Raw genomic sequence first — 19,501 nt, forward strand, 5'->3', positions numbered from 1 at the left:
TAGTACTATGCACTTTGCAAATAAATTTCAAACAACTGTTGCACTTAGTAGCATATTTACCATCTTTTTTTCCAGCACAAAATGACAACATACTCTTTTCAGGAGATTTCGGCTTGATCTAGCAATTTGTATAATATTATCTTCTATTAGCAGTTCAAATGATTCTTTGGTAGTCATTTTGAATTTTTGATGAAAGATTGAGATATCTTTGCTAAATAATTGTAAAAATAAAAAAAATATAAAAACACATTTCCACAAAAAACCAACGTAACTGGTATCGTGGGGGCTGCGCGGCCCCCAGAAGGTACGTAGCTCCATCCTTGTAAGTGCTACAGGGCCGAACATTTGGCACTAGCTAAGAGTCACGACGTAATGAGATTACATAAAATGGCAGCTGCGCACGATATTTAGATTTTTAGAAAATTGTAAAAATATGACACGTGGGGGCCGCGCGGCCCCCATAAAACCAGTTAAGGGTTAAGTTTAAAATTTATCTGTGACAAATTTATATTTAACATGAAAAATGAATTAAGTACTTAACACGTGTTGACGAAACTTCAAGGTTTTCTCAACAAAAATAACTCGTTAAACCTTTACACTTCAAAATAATAATTATACGTTATTTGATTGATCGATTTGTAGATTTGATGAGTAATACAACAGATGCAGTGTATAGAACACTGTAGACGAGACAAATTAATAGAAAATGGAGAGGAAAAACAGAAGTAACTCATTAGATACAGTTGGTGTCTTTTCTCGTATATTTTTCTAGTGTGTAATATTTTCTTTCATTAACAATTGAAATTTTGTAATAAAAATTATTTGCTCAAGGGTAATCTCTTAAAAGAATACCCCTGACTTTTTATACCATCATTTCGTGTTATAATACAAGTGTATACACAAATTCTATATTAAAACTTTTAATATTTAAAACTGCAATTCTTCCCACGTGTACAAGATTGTGAAACATACAGTATATATTGATAGGAATTAATAGATTCTTGAGATAAATCAAAAGGATTTAATTAAAAGTATTTTGTTTATCAAACACGCGATGTACTCTGTATTCGACGAGTGTTCAATTTATCGTTTAATCTAATACATTATGCAAAATATAATTAAAAATATAATTTTATTAGGTTATTTAAAGTTATTATTTCAAGTAAGTACTGTAGTAAAAAATTTTATCGTTTATATTATTGCCATTCAAACAGTTTACGAACTTTTTATATAGCTAATGGGGAATAGATTGCACATGAACATAAAATTACACAGAATTATACATAGAAAAAAGATATTTATTTACTTGTATTATTAAATATACGAAGAATCATTTAACGGACGAAGGAAATAAAGTATTCATTATACAGTATTTCACGCTTGACTTCTTCCTGTAATGTACGTATTTGACTTTTTATAAGTATTCAGTTGTTGAAAGTATACGTTGCACAATTTAAATATCGTTCATAACACGTGGCAATTAGAGATGCATAAGGTCTAGTAGAGAGTGGTGTGAATATTTATGAGAATATTTATCAGTTAGTATATTTATACCTGATAAATCTTCGATTATAGATCCAGAATATTCACTGAATTATTTTTGACTAATAATAATTTAACGTTATATTTATTTATTTAATAGTACAAGGGAAACCCTGTATGTACGGGCATATTATCACAGTAAAAATAATAGAGGAGAAGGTGGTATTATGGAACATTGCGGGTATTATGGAACCACCCCATTTCGAACTGATAATAAAGGCGAACTGTAGAGGAATGTGGCTGAACTGAACTAGGCAGACATCCATAGCAAGGGGAAAACCCGTTTTACTTCAGTTAAACGGTTGTCCGCATTTAATCAGCAAATTTGTTTTTTTTAANGAACTGTAGAGGAATGTGGCTGAACTGAACTAGGCAGACATCCATAGCAAGGGGAAAACCCGTTTTACTTCAGTTAAACGGTTGTCCGCATTTAATCAGCAAATTTGTTTTTTTTTTTCAAAATTCGCAAGTTTTGAATGCTAAGTAAATTTAATTATTTTTAAAGTATAAATCGTGTAGGTTCACTGGTTAACGTATTCCGTTCCAGAGACTTAGGCGTACATATTAATCTGTGTGATGTTCACGTTTTTTAAAATTTGGTCTTGACAGACATAAGTTAATTCAAGATGGCGATGCCATTGGTGCTTTTAATATGGAACCCAACTCCTCCGAACTCTTTATTTGCATGCAGACATTCGTCCGGAACAATTTGTGAAAAAGACACTAAGTAGAAAGCCAATTCTTCCCTAGAATATCGAAAAAGAGCTGCTGGAATATTATATTGTTGATGGAAATCATATTTTTCTATTATAAAAGCATTTTTTCGATAAAATACATTACAGTAAATAATTTTGTAATTATTTAACATTCCTTGTACTTTCCTATTTGTTTTCGGATACATTACAGTATTTTTTGAAAACGTACAGTAAGGTTCCATATTACCACCCGGTTTTCCCTAATCCTACTTTCTGACAGTTTGTACAAAAGCCTTCAAAAACCATACTTATAGTTACACTAACGAAAAATCCAATTAGGAACATTTAGTTTAATCGTTATCGGTACTTTTCGCACAAAAAAATGTGGGTGTAGTTATGATACCTTGTTTACAATTCACTATAATGAAAATGGGCTTCCATAATACAACCTTCTCCTCTATCAATTATTACTAAATTTATACTAACATTATTATTAATAGCACAGCGCGTAAAATTAGCCTGTTAAAAGAAAAAAAGGAGCAATACAATATTAATACTAATACCAAACAATACCGACAACAATAATAATTATTCAACAAAAGAAATAAAAATACACACAAAAAACTGCAGCGAATAGTCGAAGCAAACAAAACATTCTATAAAACAATACTCAAAAAAAAGAGTAAACAATTACTTGAATAAATTAAATTATTAATTATAATAGACTACTCCCAAAAACGCCGACCATAAACGCTGCCTTTAACGTTAATGCAGCGGATTAAATTCATTTAATCGGTAGTTTATTCATTTTCATTCTTCGCGTAATTATTTTAATAGTTTTATTTGTAAATTGTTTTTTCCCTCTCTCTCTTTGTTTATGTCAATATATATATATATATGAATATGTATAATTATGCCCTTTTTCTTTTCTTGCATTAGTAAAACCGTATGTTAATTTGTTTATTTCAATGTCTTCATTGTTTATTACTAGTGTGAAGGAACTTTATCAATATGGTTAACAACAGCATCAAGGATAAATTGATCCATAAAGTAGAAGAAGTTCTGTGCAGATCTACTTTATAAACTTAAACATTGTGTTCAAGGGAGATAATCGAGGGTTAACATCTTGTTTCAGGTGGTCACACCACCATTCCTTGCTGTCCCTGCACGAGCGAAATTCCATCAACTTCAGTGTAACACCACTCCCTACTAGACCTTATGCATCATACCCATAAAGGTCATGCCAGTAGTTTATAGTGTTATGCACTTAAAGACTTAAGGTTATATTTAAACCAAATACCCAGATACTTATATTTCTCAACTATTTCAATTTCTTCTTTATCCAAAAACCAGTTAAATTTACTTGATCTTCTATTTCCATTTTGAAAGGCCACCATTCCAGTTTTTTTTATATTAATTTGCAAGTCTGTCAATCGAAAATCTCAGCAAACCGTCAATTGCCAACTGTAATTCTAACGGGGTGTCAGCCACAATCACCACATCATTTGCGTACAGCAGGACCATAATATATGTATCATTTCCTAACCATAAACCATTAAATTTTGAAATTTCATTCAAACTATTTACCAGACCATCAATATATAAATAAAATAGTAATGGAGTCAATGGACATCCTTGCCAAACTCCTTTGTTACAGTAGACGGATTCTGAAGAAGTTCCATTATTATGAAATTATCATTACATTCGTTTAAAATGAAAAATATTTGGTGTACAGAGTCCCAAAGTGTAAAAATCTTGAGAAATATATTATCAAGATTTGTACATTTTAGGGCCCAGTGCACCTTGAAACCCCAGATATGCAAAAAATTCGGGTCTTTTTTCTGTATGTATATGGTAGTTTGTGTTTGTGTATGGTCAGGTGTTCGTGTGGGAGGCACGATTTTTTTCACTCTTTTTATATTTTAATAACTGTCGTGTCTTTTGTCGAAATTTTCTAAAATTTTGTAGGAAGGTTGTTATATAAGGGAATTGATGCCATTAAATTTTAGTGTTAAAGCTGGAACAGGTGAAGAGGGAAAGGGGTCGTTTCATATCTCGAGTACGGTTGGACTTGACGACGATTTTACTCGTTATTAGCATTTACAATTTATTTTATAAAACCTGTCTCTATCCTCCAAATTAAACTCTTTGCCATTATCTCTTTTTCAGTTGGATTTTCCCACTAATAAACGAAGGAAGAAAGCGAGTTTTAAAGGAAGAAGATTTATACAAATGTTCAAAATATCATACTTCAGAGTATCTCGGCGATCTGCTTCAGAAGTAAGTTAGTTATTATTTAGTTGTGGACATGGATATATCAGTTACTGCTACTTAATTATTTTTAGCTTTATTTGTGATTTCGTTAAGCGTAATAAAACTAAATAGCAAAATAAGCGATATTCATTTTATTCTTTATTACTTTGTAGTAAAATACTCAGCTCAGTACTTAACAATATGAAAATTTATAGCAAAATTTATAATATTTATTTCATTTACAGTAAATATTTTATCGGAGTATTACAATACTATTTACTTTTAGTATATTTCTTTCAAATTTCATTAGGCCTACTTAAATTTTTTTACAGTCAAAATAATATAAAAAACGCATTACATCGTGTTTTTTGTTCTTATAAGCACGTGAATGATTAATTAAATTCAATGTGTTTAGTGCTCTGAAATACATAAACTAGGAGAATTAGTCGATGTGTCTGATAAAGTACAGTGGGTGATTAGTTAGCGAACATAATAGGTTCCAAGACTTTGTTCTTTATCCGATTATCGATTTACTAAAGGAATTTGATTAATTCGTTCCGGAGACTTCAAAAAATAAAAAATAAATTTTTTTACTACGTTTATGTACATGTTATAGTAAAAAATATGGTTAATGTTACCTATGGTTCAAAAATGGCGGAACTTCCTGTCGCCATTTTGAACTATTCTCGAGACTGCGCGATAACCGATGTTTTGAACGGAGAGGACACGCCTCCTAAATTAAAATAACTTATTCTAGTAAATTTATAAAAATATTACTTACGTTAGTGATCTTTTTTTTTTCTTTCCTACGTTTCTTCCCTGACGTAGTCGATTCCTTTGCACTCGTTGACGTTCTTTTCAATGTCTTATTAGTCAATTTCTTTGTTGTCTTCTCCTTTTCCCTCCTCTTTCCCGCGTTTCCTTCTTTTTAATATTAGAAACTGGTGTGGCGGGAACATTCTCTGGTTCTGGCAATTTTGGTGTTCTTCCGGTACCTGGATATATCATACTCGAGTGTTTTACAAATATTTGAAATCTTTCTCCGGGTTTTTTAGCGGGCCAATTCATGAACTTCTTATGCATAAACAAATACATGTATGAGTCCGCCAGATCATTCGTGTAACGCTTTGGCAGGTTTTTTATTTTTTAAATAACCCCATAACCTTTCAATGTTTTGAGTATAATCACCTTTCGGGGTTTACAAAGTTTTTTGAATGATTAACTGTTCTATGATTAATATCTATCGCTTCAATGTCGTCGATGTGATTAATCCCTTCCATTCATCGGTGATAATTAGACTACCAGAATTTACAAATTTAGATACAATCCAATTTAGGGTGGTTTCATATCTGTCATTCACTTGACAAATGAAGCAATTTTTGTCATCCCTGCGTATTCCTCCTATGACGCATTTTGTAGATTTCAGTATATGCCCCTTTTCTTACTTGCGTTTGCATATTACTATAATTCGACAGTTTTATTAGGACCTCCTATTTTAAATAATGTCATGTTATTCAAGGCTATAAGCATAAATAAGCGTATGTGGTTTGACCAATCGATGCCAGCCTTTCTAGAAATACCTGCAGCAACAGCCGAATTTGTTGACGTACATTCCAAAGATAATGCCATATGAACGAGAAAATTCCATCCCAGGAAATATTGTCACATTTGCCCTTAAAGGTTCCTTCGTAAGCAGAATACTAACGTAAAATTTGTGGGTTGTACAACCGGACCAAAATTCGTCGGAATTGATGTCTACAGAACTCGTTATCGCTGTATTACCATTAAACAAAAAATTAAAAGTGTCTTAATTTATAACGCCAAGTGTCTTAATTTATAACACTTTATTGTGTTAGAAGCATAAACATAAAAAAATTAAAAATTAACAAAAATTATCGTAATATTTAATAAAAAAAATTTAAGATTAGATTTTACCTGAATAACTTGCTTGTGTAAAAATAGTATAGAGAAAACTATCATAGAGTACACAAAACATGCAACGACAAACCTTCGCAAACATCTCATTATTAATTTGCATACTTTCGCGAGAAACATTCATCTACTACGTCATATCTAATAATTTGCATATTTACGCACAAACACATTTTATGGATCGTTCAACAAATTTGCATATTTCGTCAGGCGTTGTATCAGATAGCTCCCTCTGTCAACTATTCCACCGAATGCCCTGAATCGAGATTGCCGGAAGTTTCGCCATTTTGGAACATTAACCAAATATATATACACACACACTCTTGCATTTTTATTAGTCATATTTTTTCCGTTTGTGGGGGTTAAAGAATCTGTCCAATGTCGATCGCTTTTCTCTTTTCTTCGGGATTTTTCGGAAGTAATTAATAGTATTGTAATTGTAGAGATCTCCAACCCCATTAACCTTATTCTGGTTTGGATGCCACTCGGATGATCGTTGTTCCGACATCCTCCCACTTCTTCAAAAGATCTTTAGTAGCAAATGTCGACATTGGTCCTCTTTCGTCTTCTTCTTTTTCAAAAGAAAACACATCTCGCCGAGTTTCTTGGTATTTTTCATTTGAGAGTTCTCAGAGTTCTGTCGTTCAGATCAGTTTGTGGTTCCATTATGAGCTCTAAAATGCTCTTTATTTCTCAGATGTGATTTTCATTACTCCATAAGCAGCTCGAGACTTTTCGATATATCTTTCATAGCTAAGATTGTGCCTAACTGTAGACCTATTCGAGCCATAATGCCTAGTAACATCAGACATCTCGCGCCCGCTTTCTACTTTGGCTGTTATCTCTTACTTGGTTTCTTCGTTATGTTAGTTGTGTGTGGCACGATTTGTTCACGCTCTTTGAAGTTTAATAACTCCTATGGTTTCTGTTGAAAATTTCTGAAATTTTGCAGAGAAGTTTATTTATTAGGAATATTGACGCAATTAATTAAATTTTTACAGTTAAAAGTCAAGGGGGTGGGGAGATAAAGGAGGCTGTGTTATATGACCAGTAGAGTTGGACTTATTAACGATTTTACTCGTTATTAACATTTAATTATTTACAAAACTTGTCTCTATCCTCTAAATTAAGCACTTTGCGTTTTTTATAATAATTAAAACATATAAAAAGTTTTTTAAATTAAATATCGTAACGGATGGCGTTACCAAATATTGCCGGGAAACTTAAGCAACTCGCTCCTTGATTATTTTTTAAAGTTACGATTTATAAAGCCGAGTGTATCAATGACTGTGACAGGTACATTTTAAATCCATTAAGTTAATACTAACTTTAACACTATCATCTCTTAATCTGTTGCGTACTTACTTAGAGTGGAGTGTGGTCGTTAAAAACTCAGAAATATTGTAAACTTTAGTATATAATACATAATTCAGTAAGATAAATGCCATCTGTTCGCTGCAGACATTACTGTACACTTTGTAACAACACACGTTACTGAAAATCTATGATTTATGACATGTTCGTGCATGCTATTTACTCACGTCAGTCTAAAATGAAACATTACATGCTTATACTGTGTTAACATTACATCCCTCATCTGTCGTGTAATAACGTATATATATATAAGCACTCCCCATTATGTTTTAAATTTGGCTCTGGATCTTTAGCGCACCACGTGTCTAAATATTAAATATAAATAACCTTTTACTGTATTTCCAAAATAAAGTGATAGTTTTAAGTGCACTATATTGATTTATAAGTTTACAAAAATTCTAGAATAGCCTGACGATTGAAATATTGTATTGCAATTTCATTTCAGAGAATGGAACCAGGAATTGCAGAAGAAGAATTCGAGCATACTGAAAGCTTTATTACGTTTTATTGGTTGGAAATACTTAATAATTATTCTACTTGTACTCATTCAGGTATTACGATAACCGATTTGAAAGACATAAAGAATGTTTTAAAATAATGTGAAATAACTAATATTTATGTTCGTCCGCAGATGACAGCGTTAATTGCGGGCCAAGCATACTTCGTAGGATTAATAATAAATTATTTTGAGAACAGAGAGGAATGGAATCAATACAAGTTCTATGCTACAGTTGCGGGATTTTTTATCCTACTTGCGATTTATTTCTGTACATATAACATTAGTGTGTTTATAACTGAATTATATGCAATGAAGTTAAGGATAGCTTTCTGCACTATTATATATAGAAAGGTGAGTAGCAAATATAATGTACAGTACTATAAGTAAATTTATATGTTTCATACAATAGTACAGTTTTATTAAATGGATCGAATAAATTAACTACAAATGCAAACTATTTGTAAAAAAAATTTTCTAGCAACCCATTGTTCTGTAATTTTATTTTTGAAAGTTGTTTGAGATATATTGTGAAGAAATGAAATATCACTTTGTATAAATAACATACAATGAAGGAAAACGTTGAATAATTACGAACGTTTTCAGCTTGTTTTACAAACATCTTCATGCGTTATATTACATTCGTAATTTCGAATATAATAAATTTAAATAGGAATAAAGGTACACCAGACAATTTATCAAAAGAGGAACGTTACACAAAATCAAATCACATAAATAATCAAAGTTAAAAGATAAAATATAATGTGGAAGTCGAGGGCCGTCAAAAATTAAATCATGCAAGTTTGGGATAGTGTCTTACACTACATGTGTTTTGTCGGACACATCTCCGATTTAGACAAAGAAACAAATATTTACGGCGCGAGGGTAAGAGTCACTCCGAAGTCAAGGAATGAGCCTCTCAGGAGGATGAATGCAGAGTCAAGTACAAATAAGAAAAGTTTATTATCGAAAAACAAAGTTCTGAAAAAATTAAGAAATTGGCCTATTTCTATCTATAAAACGAGGTGGTACCTAATGGGGGTATTCAAAATGCACAACTCACAACATACTAGGAAAAGAGTTGTCTTCTCTTTTTTCTTCACTTTCTCTCCTTGTTCTGTTTTTCCTTTTCGTCTTCTTTCTCCTTTACTTGATCCTTCACTAGGTCGGTTGTCTCTTGTCCATTCAATCCCCCGTCCGGCCAATCAGTCAGTCAGTCTCTTAATCCTGTCTCACTCTGTTAATTTTCGTCACTTCTTTCTGTTTTATTCTTTGTTTTTGACCAATCATGCTTTTGTTCTGGAGGAAGGTGAAGTCATTTGTAAAATGTATGATTGATCATCTAGTAGTCCTTCTCCTCTCTTGCCAAAGAAAATTGATGTGCATGGATAACATACCATCGGTCATATAACACCATTGAAAAAGGGGGAAAAGACAGGCATCCTCTCATCTTTTCTTTCGAATGTTGTGAGATTTATAACAGTTAATTGTAAATTTTAATTAAAGCAAATATATTATTAGCAGAAACATTAAAATATAGTGATTAAAACTAAAATTATACAGATAATGCACCCTACCCCTCTTATAAGTTCTGAAACGTTTAACTGAAACACAGTGTAGATACAATAACAATAATTTTCTTAGGGGGGAATGTTTGGCCTCACAATAATTACAAGAAATGTGTTAAATAATATGAAGCCAAAAATGAAAAAGTAATATTGCTTCGTTTTACTGAGGGGCAATCTATAAATTGATATGCTTTAGTCTTTTTTCCAATATGTATTTTCACGCTGATTGTAATCTTTCAGCATGGCGATAAAAACTTAATGAATGAAATTGCAGTTCGTAAAGAAACAGAATTGGTATTCAGAAGAATATCCACCATTTACAAACTTCTTAGAAATGCATTAGAAAAAATTAAAGCATACCAATTTATACATTGTCCATCGGTCAAACGAAGCAATATTTCATTTTCATTTTTGGCTTCGCTTTATATATTAACATATTTCTTGTAATTATATTTTATGTTTCAATTTTGATAATTCACGTGATTTGATTTTGTGTAACGGTCGTCTTTTGAGAATTGTTTGCTGAAAATTCATAGTTAAATTTATTATATTCGAAACGACGTTAGAATGTTATATTCTAACGATTGAATGTAATATATTGCTCGAGGATGGTTTGTAAAATAAATAGAAAATTTTAGTGATTATTAAACGTTTTCCTTGGCAAAATATGTTGTTGTTGTGGTTTACGTTACTGCTGAGGGTAAGTGGTTGAAAAATCTGTTGATGTATTCGAGGATTTTGAATGAAACTTTGTTTTCTGCAATAATGTTCTACGAAAAGTATTATTTATTGTTTATTTAAAATACTACTGTGAGAATCCGGACTTCAAAGTAGACGAATTAACATCATAATAATAACTTTGTCGAATATCTCTCAACTTTCATGCCTGACAGTATATCTTCCTTTAAGTTTTCATTGTTGATAAAGACTCTTTCTCGCAACCTTTTCATCTGCTGTGCCGATTTCATCATTTCAATACGACAACTAGCCACCAGTTGAGTCACTCATCGTTTAGTTTTTGATCGGATTACTCGTGTGTTGTCCTGTCGAAACCCTTTTCGATATTATATCGCCGTATATCTCAGCCACTAATGCATCATCTCTCTTGTCGGTGACTATATCTACAAGCTACGAACTATTTCTGTCAGAACCATTTTCGGAAGATCTACTGCTCAAAAAGTAATTTCAGAACTTCAGCTCGCTTGACCTTTCAACAACAACAACAACAACCTCGCCGTCATTGCTTCTTGGTCACAGGTGGTGTCATCTTGAAGCGGCACCTCTTTGGTGCTGTGTAAGGATGACATCCAGTTACACTACAGTGATATTTTTTTCGTTGGTAAACAATGCATTGCTAAAATGTTATCGACAACTAAAATGCAAAAAATAATTCATATCCCTTTATGTCCTTATTTTATACAGTTTGTTATATAAATGTCTACTAGGACAGATCTTATTAATAGGACTTATTGTACTGACGTTCGGTTTCTTCAATTAAGGAAAACTTATTCAGAGAAAACAAACAATCTTTATTGTTCATCTGGTATTTCTCCCGTACACACTTTATTTGTGTTTCGAACCTTCAGGTTCCTCTTCAGCAGGTTTACAAAATACGGTGCTGAAAACCAAATTTTTAAAAATTTACGACAATACAATATATTAAATACCGACCAATAATATATAGATTTCAGCATGACATACGATTTCTCTTTTGTTAATTACTTCGATATGTAAATAAATACACAGAAGAACTCCTATCATAATTGTGGTATTATGATAGGAGTTCTTCTGTGCAAGTCATGCTGAAATCTATATATTATTGGTCGGTATTCTTAATATATTGTATTGTCGTAAATTTTTAAAAATTTGGTTTTCAGTACCGTATTTTGTAAACGTGCTGAAGAGGAACCCGAAGGTCCGAAACATATAAAGTGTGTACAGGAGAAATACCAGATGAACAATAAAGATTGTTTTCATCAAGTGAAGAAACCGAACGTCAGTACAATAACTCCTATTAATAAGATCTGTCCTAGTAGTCATTTATATAACAAATTATAAAATGGAAGAAACTCGTCAATTTTATTTCAATTCAATGTAATTAATACGAGTCCACAGAGTTGCACTTTTTGTATTTTATCTAATTTCTGTTCGATTTTGAAATTCTTTTAAATGAATCACCTTTACGTAAGTGAACAGTTGTAGTATGATAGTTCTTCAAGCTCCTGTCGAATGCGTGCATTCAAAGATAATATTCACCTAACGACAAATCATACTGCAGGATGCAGTTTGGATAATAGACCCCTCTTCAGCTGCTTAAAACCGTTTTAAAGCAATGGCCTTCAGTAAAATCATAAGAAATTTTTTATTTAATAATAATTATTGAAAAAGTATTATGGATTGTCAAATGATAAGTGTTACTGTTAAGAATATAAAATAAAGTTAGAAGATTTTAACTGCAAAATACCGAAGGAAGTTGATGATGAATTATATCTTAGACAAGTTATTAGAAAATTTAATGGATTAGTTTGTTTGAAAACTTTACGAAATATTATAGTCGTATTTTTTCATTAAATGATGATATAATTTTCCGAAGATATTCATTCTAAGTAAAATTTTCATTTTCAGGCAATTAGGTTAAGTCCTTCGTCTCTGGAAAGATCGAATGTGGGACAAATGGTAAATCTTCTAGCAAACGACGTCGGCAAATTCCAAAATGTAAGTAAAAAATAATTTTATAAACAACTTGTTTAATTAATATATACCACATAAACCCATATATATCGCCTGTGTATTATACAATCTCGACAAAAATACCTCGGATAAAAAGCTATTTTAATATATTTTCAGTAATCTCAAACAGATATATATTTTATACTTAGAAATACTGTATTATACATTGCTAAACCTTGATTATAACTGAATATTTTAAATATTAACTTATACAACAGCTTTCACACGATCGTTCATTGTGTCTAGAAGAGCCTGTCCTTCATTTCGACTGATTTCTTCCGAAAATTTGCTTGATTTTCTGCTTAACCATGCACACTTTCATGAGGACTTTTTCTCAAAACGTTTTTAATTCTATATCACATATTCTCTACAGGAGAAAAATTAAGACTGCTACGCGAGCATTTTAATGTTTTAATATTATGTTCGGCCAGCCTAGTGTCGATGGTTTTAGAAGTGTGTCATCTTGCAGTAATCTGCTGGAAAAAAATATGTTTGTGATATTGTAATTTTTAATAACGATAGCAGGTTTTCGTCAAGAATTTGTTGGTGTTTTGCTGCATTCACTGATCGTTTATTAAAATAAAAATTTGCTACACTTTGGCTGACACGTCACCCCCCAATATAATGCTAGCTGCGACTTTTATACCATGCAGCACACAGTCACAATGGAATGCCTCTTCTGGTTTTCTGATAAATTTTTCCTCTTGCTTTCAGTGCAGACTTCAAACTTTGCCTCATCACTATAAACGACCAATGTTCATCTCTTCACACCGTCGACCCCCAAAATTTATTAGCATAAATCTTTTTAATACAGAAACCATTCTGCAAAATTTTAGAAATTTTCGCAAGCACAAGAGTTATTATGCTTCAAACAAGAAAACAATTCATACCACACACACACACACACACAAATATACATACCCATTAACACCCATACATACAGAAAAGAAACCTCTGAATGTTTTCCGTTTTTCACCGTTTCAAGGTTCACTAAATCTTAAACATATGGACAGGGGGTTGTTTTTGACCGATCTCCATACTATCTCTGTTATCTATATCGGCGAGGAAAGTAGAAAAGGGGTGTATAACTTCGCTTTCGATATAGAAAGGTATTACGGTGACAATGTCTATGCTCTTTGATGCGACAAGAGAACCTAAGGGAATTTAGACCTAGGAGTCAGAAATTAAAAAGTATTGCGTGCGTCTATCTAAAAATAAACTTTTGGACTAATTTGTAATAAAACATCTGGAAATTAAAGTTGCTTCCGAGTAATTCTTAAACTTTAATAAACAGACGGTTTAGAAAGACATAACGATTTGTTTAATAGTCCAAAACTCCCCTTTAGATGACTATATAAATAAATAATTAAGCTGACTAATATTGTAACTACTAGAATAATAATCTAATGCAAAAACAAAAGTAGCTCGTTTATACTTAATATGTTCATGATATACAATACTTTATGATGTCCGAAATAATTATTCTTAAATTTATATTAATTTTAATCGAGTTAATAGTTATTTATCGGTATATATGAAACACTTTCATTTATTACAGAAAGTTATCTGCCTTCCAGTTTTATTTACATCGCCTTTCTTCATTATTACTTCGATAGTCATGTTGTGGAAATATTATGGATGGACTATTCTAATTGGATTCTTGGTCATATTTCTCTATTTTCCTATACAAATTGCTTTGAGTAAACTATATTCAAAATTGAGGTAACTATTATTTTAAATTATATAATTGTAAATTATCTGTAAATAAAATAAAGAAATCATTCATTATTTAGTAATCATTAATTAAGGTGGAATTGATGCATTTAACATACGTAAAATTTAATGTACTTAATCGAAATCTATGCTACATTAACTGACATTAGAAATGGTACGATGACCAATCTGTTAGCAGAATTATCTAAGATGCCAGGGCTCGAATCCATCGAGCAGACCCAAGAAATTTTAGGATGTATAATACACAAATCCTAGATGAGGGCCAAAATATGTAGACATGCCTTTATGGGCCTGACCGAATTCATTATGATTAAAAACTCATCATATTAACCAGAGGATAAAAAATCAGGCATTAATTAAAATAGTGTTTGTATAAGCGAAAAACTACATTTAGAAACATGCTTTTCATTTTGGAGCGTGTGTAATTTGTGTGAAATTTTACATAAAGGTTATGGTGGATGTTTATTTGGTGCAATAATATGTTAAATAATGTTCGTGTAGGATTTTTATTCTTTGTAAACGTGATATAATCAGACACCGTATCATTATCAGCAGGGGAGGATCTAGGTTTTTCAAGATCTAGCGCTTATCGAAGTCCAATGGGCGCTTTTGTTAGATTAAAAATCTTTAAATTGGGGTTTAAAATTCATTTTTAATAACATTAAAATCAGAGTTGAAATTTATTTATTTACGAAATTGTGTTGAATGACAAACTTTGTATCTTGTATAAAAAAACATAAGAAATAAAAAAATATATACATTGATTAATTACTGACCAATTACGTTACATCGATTACAATAAAACAAATAATACTAAATATTAATAATATAATAATAATGATAATTTATAATAATTTATACTAATTTTTACAATACGATAAGTGCTCATTGTTAATTAAAACGTATTAAAAATTTATGATAACAATTCAATTTTGACTTAAGCCCTATTAGTCCCTATGTAGATCCGCTCCTGATTATCAGACTAATTAAAGAAGCATCAGAGTTAGTCTTTCAAGAAAGTAAATATAATTCTGTATAGATATTAAATGTTTTTTTAAATTTACATCACTGTTGTACAAGTCATAATGCTTTTCCTGCAGAATTAATCATTTGTTACTTTTGTAATCATATTACTAAAGACTCGTTCGCGCTTCGCCAACGGGCTGGCCACGTGAAAAGTTTTTCAGGTTTACTTCACGTGAGAAGACCATAATAAATCAACAAAATAAAAATTTAATAAAACTTAGAACAGAGCAAAAATTACGATAAGAAATTTCTACCTTGTCTTCTAATTCGTGGAGAGAGAGAGTTTACAATAATCGACTATACTATCTCGACTTGAACTTGTTATTCTAGTTGGTGATGAGGTCTTGAGATGGAGGATCAATAATGACTCTTCGAGGTAATCGGAGATGGATGGAGGAGGATCTTTAGAAAATATCATCAACATCCTGGCATAAAACAATATACTTTTAAGTTTGTTATTTCTTTCTCTATATTTGACATACTAATTTCTGCTAACTTCGCTCCAACAGCTATTACCATTGATATATATATCGTTGACTCTGCTTAATATTAACACACAAAAAAGTTTCGAATGTAAAGTATGACATTCTAAAATATTAAAGAAATGTTCAAAATGACACGTTACATTTGTGAACGAAGGAATGTTTGTTAATATGGAATATGTCAACTATCAGGTGATCAATGAAGTCAGAAAGCAAACATCCTCACTGTTGTATGAGAGCATGTTGGGGCTCTTCAGATCTCTTTGGAAAAGTTTGGCGGGAAGCCACTGCTCTGTTGAGACCGTCTTACACATGCTATATAAAATACAAAACTGATGAATACGCTGGTCACTTCATTGGATGAATTCTCTCCGTTATTAGGTAATCGCGTAAGTTACTGTACGATTTCTGTACGGCCATAAGAACGAACTCAGAACCAATTGCATCCACACGAAGTCGAACAAATGAGTTAAGGATTTCGTTCCGATAACCTTGGCACATTACAGTACCGCAGAACAAAATATAGAGATTAATATATCTATCTAAGGACATCTGATTTGTATATTTCGAACAGAATCAATGTGTACTGTACTGTAGTGATGTTTCTATATTTGCATATCACACTCAAAGTATACAAATTCCATTCAATAAAACTCATACATTCGCTCTTTATCTAAGAACTTGTATTTCGAGCTTTTTGCAGGGGAGGTTAGTATAAAAAGTTATTGAAATACATTAAACAAAACTTTTGTAATATTTAGTTCTAGGTAAACGAAGGTCTTTGCTTCAATATAACATTTTGTTTAGATGTAAAATATATAACTAGAATTAAATTTTATATAAATTCATAACAGTATATATTTATATATATTTAAATATAATTCCATAATAGATTACAAGCAGCTGTATTGGGAGACGAAAGATTGAATCTGTTGAACGAGATGATTGCTGATATGAGGTTGATCAAGATGTACACCTGGGAAATGCCATATGCCGCATTAATAGAAAAAATCAGAATGTAAGTGCAGTGAAATACAGTAAAACCTGTTTAAAACGGAACCAAAATAAAACGAATAACTACTTGAACAGAAAAAAATTTTCCAAAAAGTACAGTCGATCCCCCTATAACACTGTCGATTATTCCGTTTTATATGAATTCCATGTTGTACGAGTCACTTAGATTTTACAAATACGTGTACCGGGCTGAGAACGGCTCACGAATTTGTAAAATCTAAGTGATTCGTACAACATGGAATTCATATAAAACGGAATAATCGACAGTGTTATAGAGGAATCGACTGTATTTTTGTTTTAAGAAGTAAACCCTGTTCAGAGCATAAACCACAAACTTTAGGAAATATTTGACACCATCCGATTCCTGTTTACACTGGTTTTATTGCAATTTCTATACGCTAATGTGTTTTAGATAATTATTTTTGGAGCTCTGCAATTGTATTATTTAATTGTTTCTATTTGCAGGAAAGAAATGAAAAAAATTCGAATGTTTTTATACGCAAGCGGAATATCTTATATATTGGCGTATCCTATATCGAAATTATTCATTCTTCTCACATATCTCGCATTCTTTTTAAATGGAGGACGGTTAAATGCCGAAATTATATTCGTCACAATGACATTTTCAATGTATATCTACAGCAACATTGTTACTCTGTTTTCTCAAGCAGTAGGTTTTGTTGCAGAAATTTTGGTTTCGTTAAAAAGGATAGAGGTAAAGAACAATTTTTAAATTATTCTTTTCACATTTGATTACAGCAATACTAATTTAGATATAATTCGAAGATATCAACATATAATTATTAATATTGTTTTGGATAAAGATATCAAATATTAACACTTGTCCGTAACGAAATCTGAATAAATTGAAAGCCTGCCTAGACCAGAAAAGTTACTGAATAGACTATATTCTCTGTTAAATTTTACAACAAACCCGAAATCTTTACAATGAAAACCTATAAAAATTTGCATGTACAGTACAAACAATATCTGAATGGAGCTTGAAATCACGATTCCACTTGTATATGAATTTCTTTTATTTACCTATTTTACCATGGATCATGAAAATCTGTTTTTTATGAAAGAGTTTGAATCTTTTAAAATTAACGAATGTCGCGTGACGATGGACATAAGACACGAATTCATTTTAATATTATTGTTTGATGAACTTGATTTCAGCAAAAACCAAGGAATATAATTGAATACTTTTGACAATCAGGAATTTTCAAAATTATTTTAAGAAATACGATCAGAATACGTTGATCTCTATTATTATAAAGCAATTAGAATTCTTCAAATAGAGACAGAATCACTATTTTGTGTTTTTTCTTACATTCTGTTTTTCATATGGGATTTTTAGACGGGCTTGTTATGCCCATACAAGTTTGGTCAAGCCCGTAGCAATCGGGAGATGTACGTTATATATAATGGATTCTTTTTACTAGACTATCTCATAAAAAGAATTATCGGAGATTGTCTTGCCCGAAATCAATCCCAGATTCCCCAGAATGATGGCCTGACATTTTCACTATCCTTCAGCTGTTCCAATGGTGAAAAATTAGTGCTTTTGGTTCTTGGACTAGCTTGTTCGTGTCCTAATGACTAATTTCGCTAATGTCAGAGAACTCGTACTATACAATTATTCAGCGCAAGTTTTACCAACAAAGCAAAAGATCTTGAAAAAAATTAAAAATCAACTTAAACACCTAATGCCACACTTAATCAATGGATTAAGTGTTTATCGATAAATCGGCTGTTTAAAAAATTTCCGGAGTTTTTCAATCGCCCGAAGTGGATCTTGGAGGAGTCGAAAACCGACTTAATTGCCTAGTTCATCTCGAGCTTATTGAGTATACTGTATTAAAAGCACTAACATTTTTGAAATTTTAATTTAGGATTTTCTCCTCCTTCAAGAAAGAGAGGACAACGCTATCAAAACCATAGGAGAGAGAGAAAATTTAACCGAATGTAAAATACGGATGGATAGTGTCATAGCTGCTTGGAAAAAAGTAAGACATGACTTCAAATTTAAATTAATATAAGATCTTCAATAAAAATAATATGTTTTACAATTCGTATACTCGATACATTTAAAGTCGATCAATTAACAATAATAGTCATCAATTAGAAGATTAATAAGTGCTCCTTGTCCTTAATTCGTTATATTATGCTTATGTCCACTTTGGAAATTCTTGTGAACTAATAGTCTACTCCTTTAGTATAACAAGTCCTGAATACAGTTGACCACCCTATAACACGGTAGATACGTTCCGTTCTTCATGAATCCATTTTGTACGAGTCCTTGCCAATCACAGCCCGGCACGTATGCACTTTACGGACTACGGCTGTTTGAAAGGTTTTCTTCTATAAAATTAATCGATTCTTAGACTAATTCGACTAAACATTTCCAAAACACGTATATTTTTTGGGAATAATCCGTATAAACTATGCTATAAACAAAAAATTGTAGGATTACTTACCGAGTGTGCACCGTTCGACGTCGCCATTGCTTAAGCTTGTTTTCGTCGCGGAGCAGCGTACCAAACGGCGGCCGCGATTTCTGATAAATTATTTTTCTGCAAAAACTTCGTTGAACTTTGGAGACATCATTAATATAAATCATTTTTATGGCCGTTGAATACAGGCATGCTGCTG

At 31.7% G+C, this 19,501-nt stretch overlaps 1 protein-coding gene across 1 annotated transcript in view; it reads left to right on the top strand.

Moving 5' to 3' along the window:
• Positions 1-19,501, top strand: part of LOC111614937 (multidrug resistance-associated protein 4-like) — a 28,838-nt gene that overhangs the window by 1,896 nt on the left and 7,441 nt on the right. Inside the window, exons 2-9 of the mRNA XM_023356310.1 lie at positions 4,407-4,517; positions 8,242-8,347; positions 8,428-8,646; positions 12,486-12,575; positions 14,149-14,312; positions 16,725-16,850; positions 17,312-17,561; positions 18,742-18,855. Of these exons, the coding sequence (XP_023212078.1) occupies positions 4,407-4,517; positions 8,242-8,347; positions 8,428-8,646; positions 12,486-12,575; positions 14,149-14,312; positions 16,725-16,850; positions 17,312-17,561; positions 18,742-18,855 (1,180 nt within the window). The remainder of the gene's footprint in view (positions 1-4,406; positions 4,518-8,241; positions 8,348-8,427; positions 8,647-12,485; positions 12,576-14,148; positions 14,313-16,724; positions 16,851-17,311; positions 17,562-18,741; positions 18,856-19,501) is intronic.

This window comes from Centruroides sculpturatus, unplaced genomic scaffold (assembly GCF_000671375.1).
Source record: "Centruroides sculpturatus isolate CEXI.00-Female unplaced genomic scaffold, Cexi_2.0 scaffold2166, whole genome shotgun sequence".
Classification (NCBI taxonomy): Eukaryota; Metazoa; Arthropoda; class Arachnida; order Scorpiones; family Buthidae; genus Centruroides; species Centruroides sculpturatus.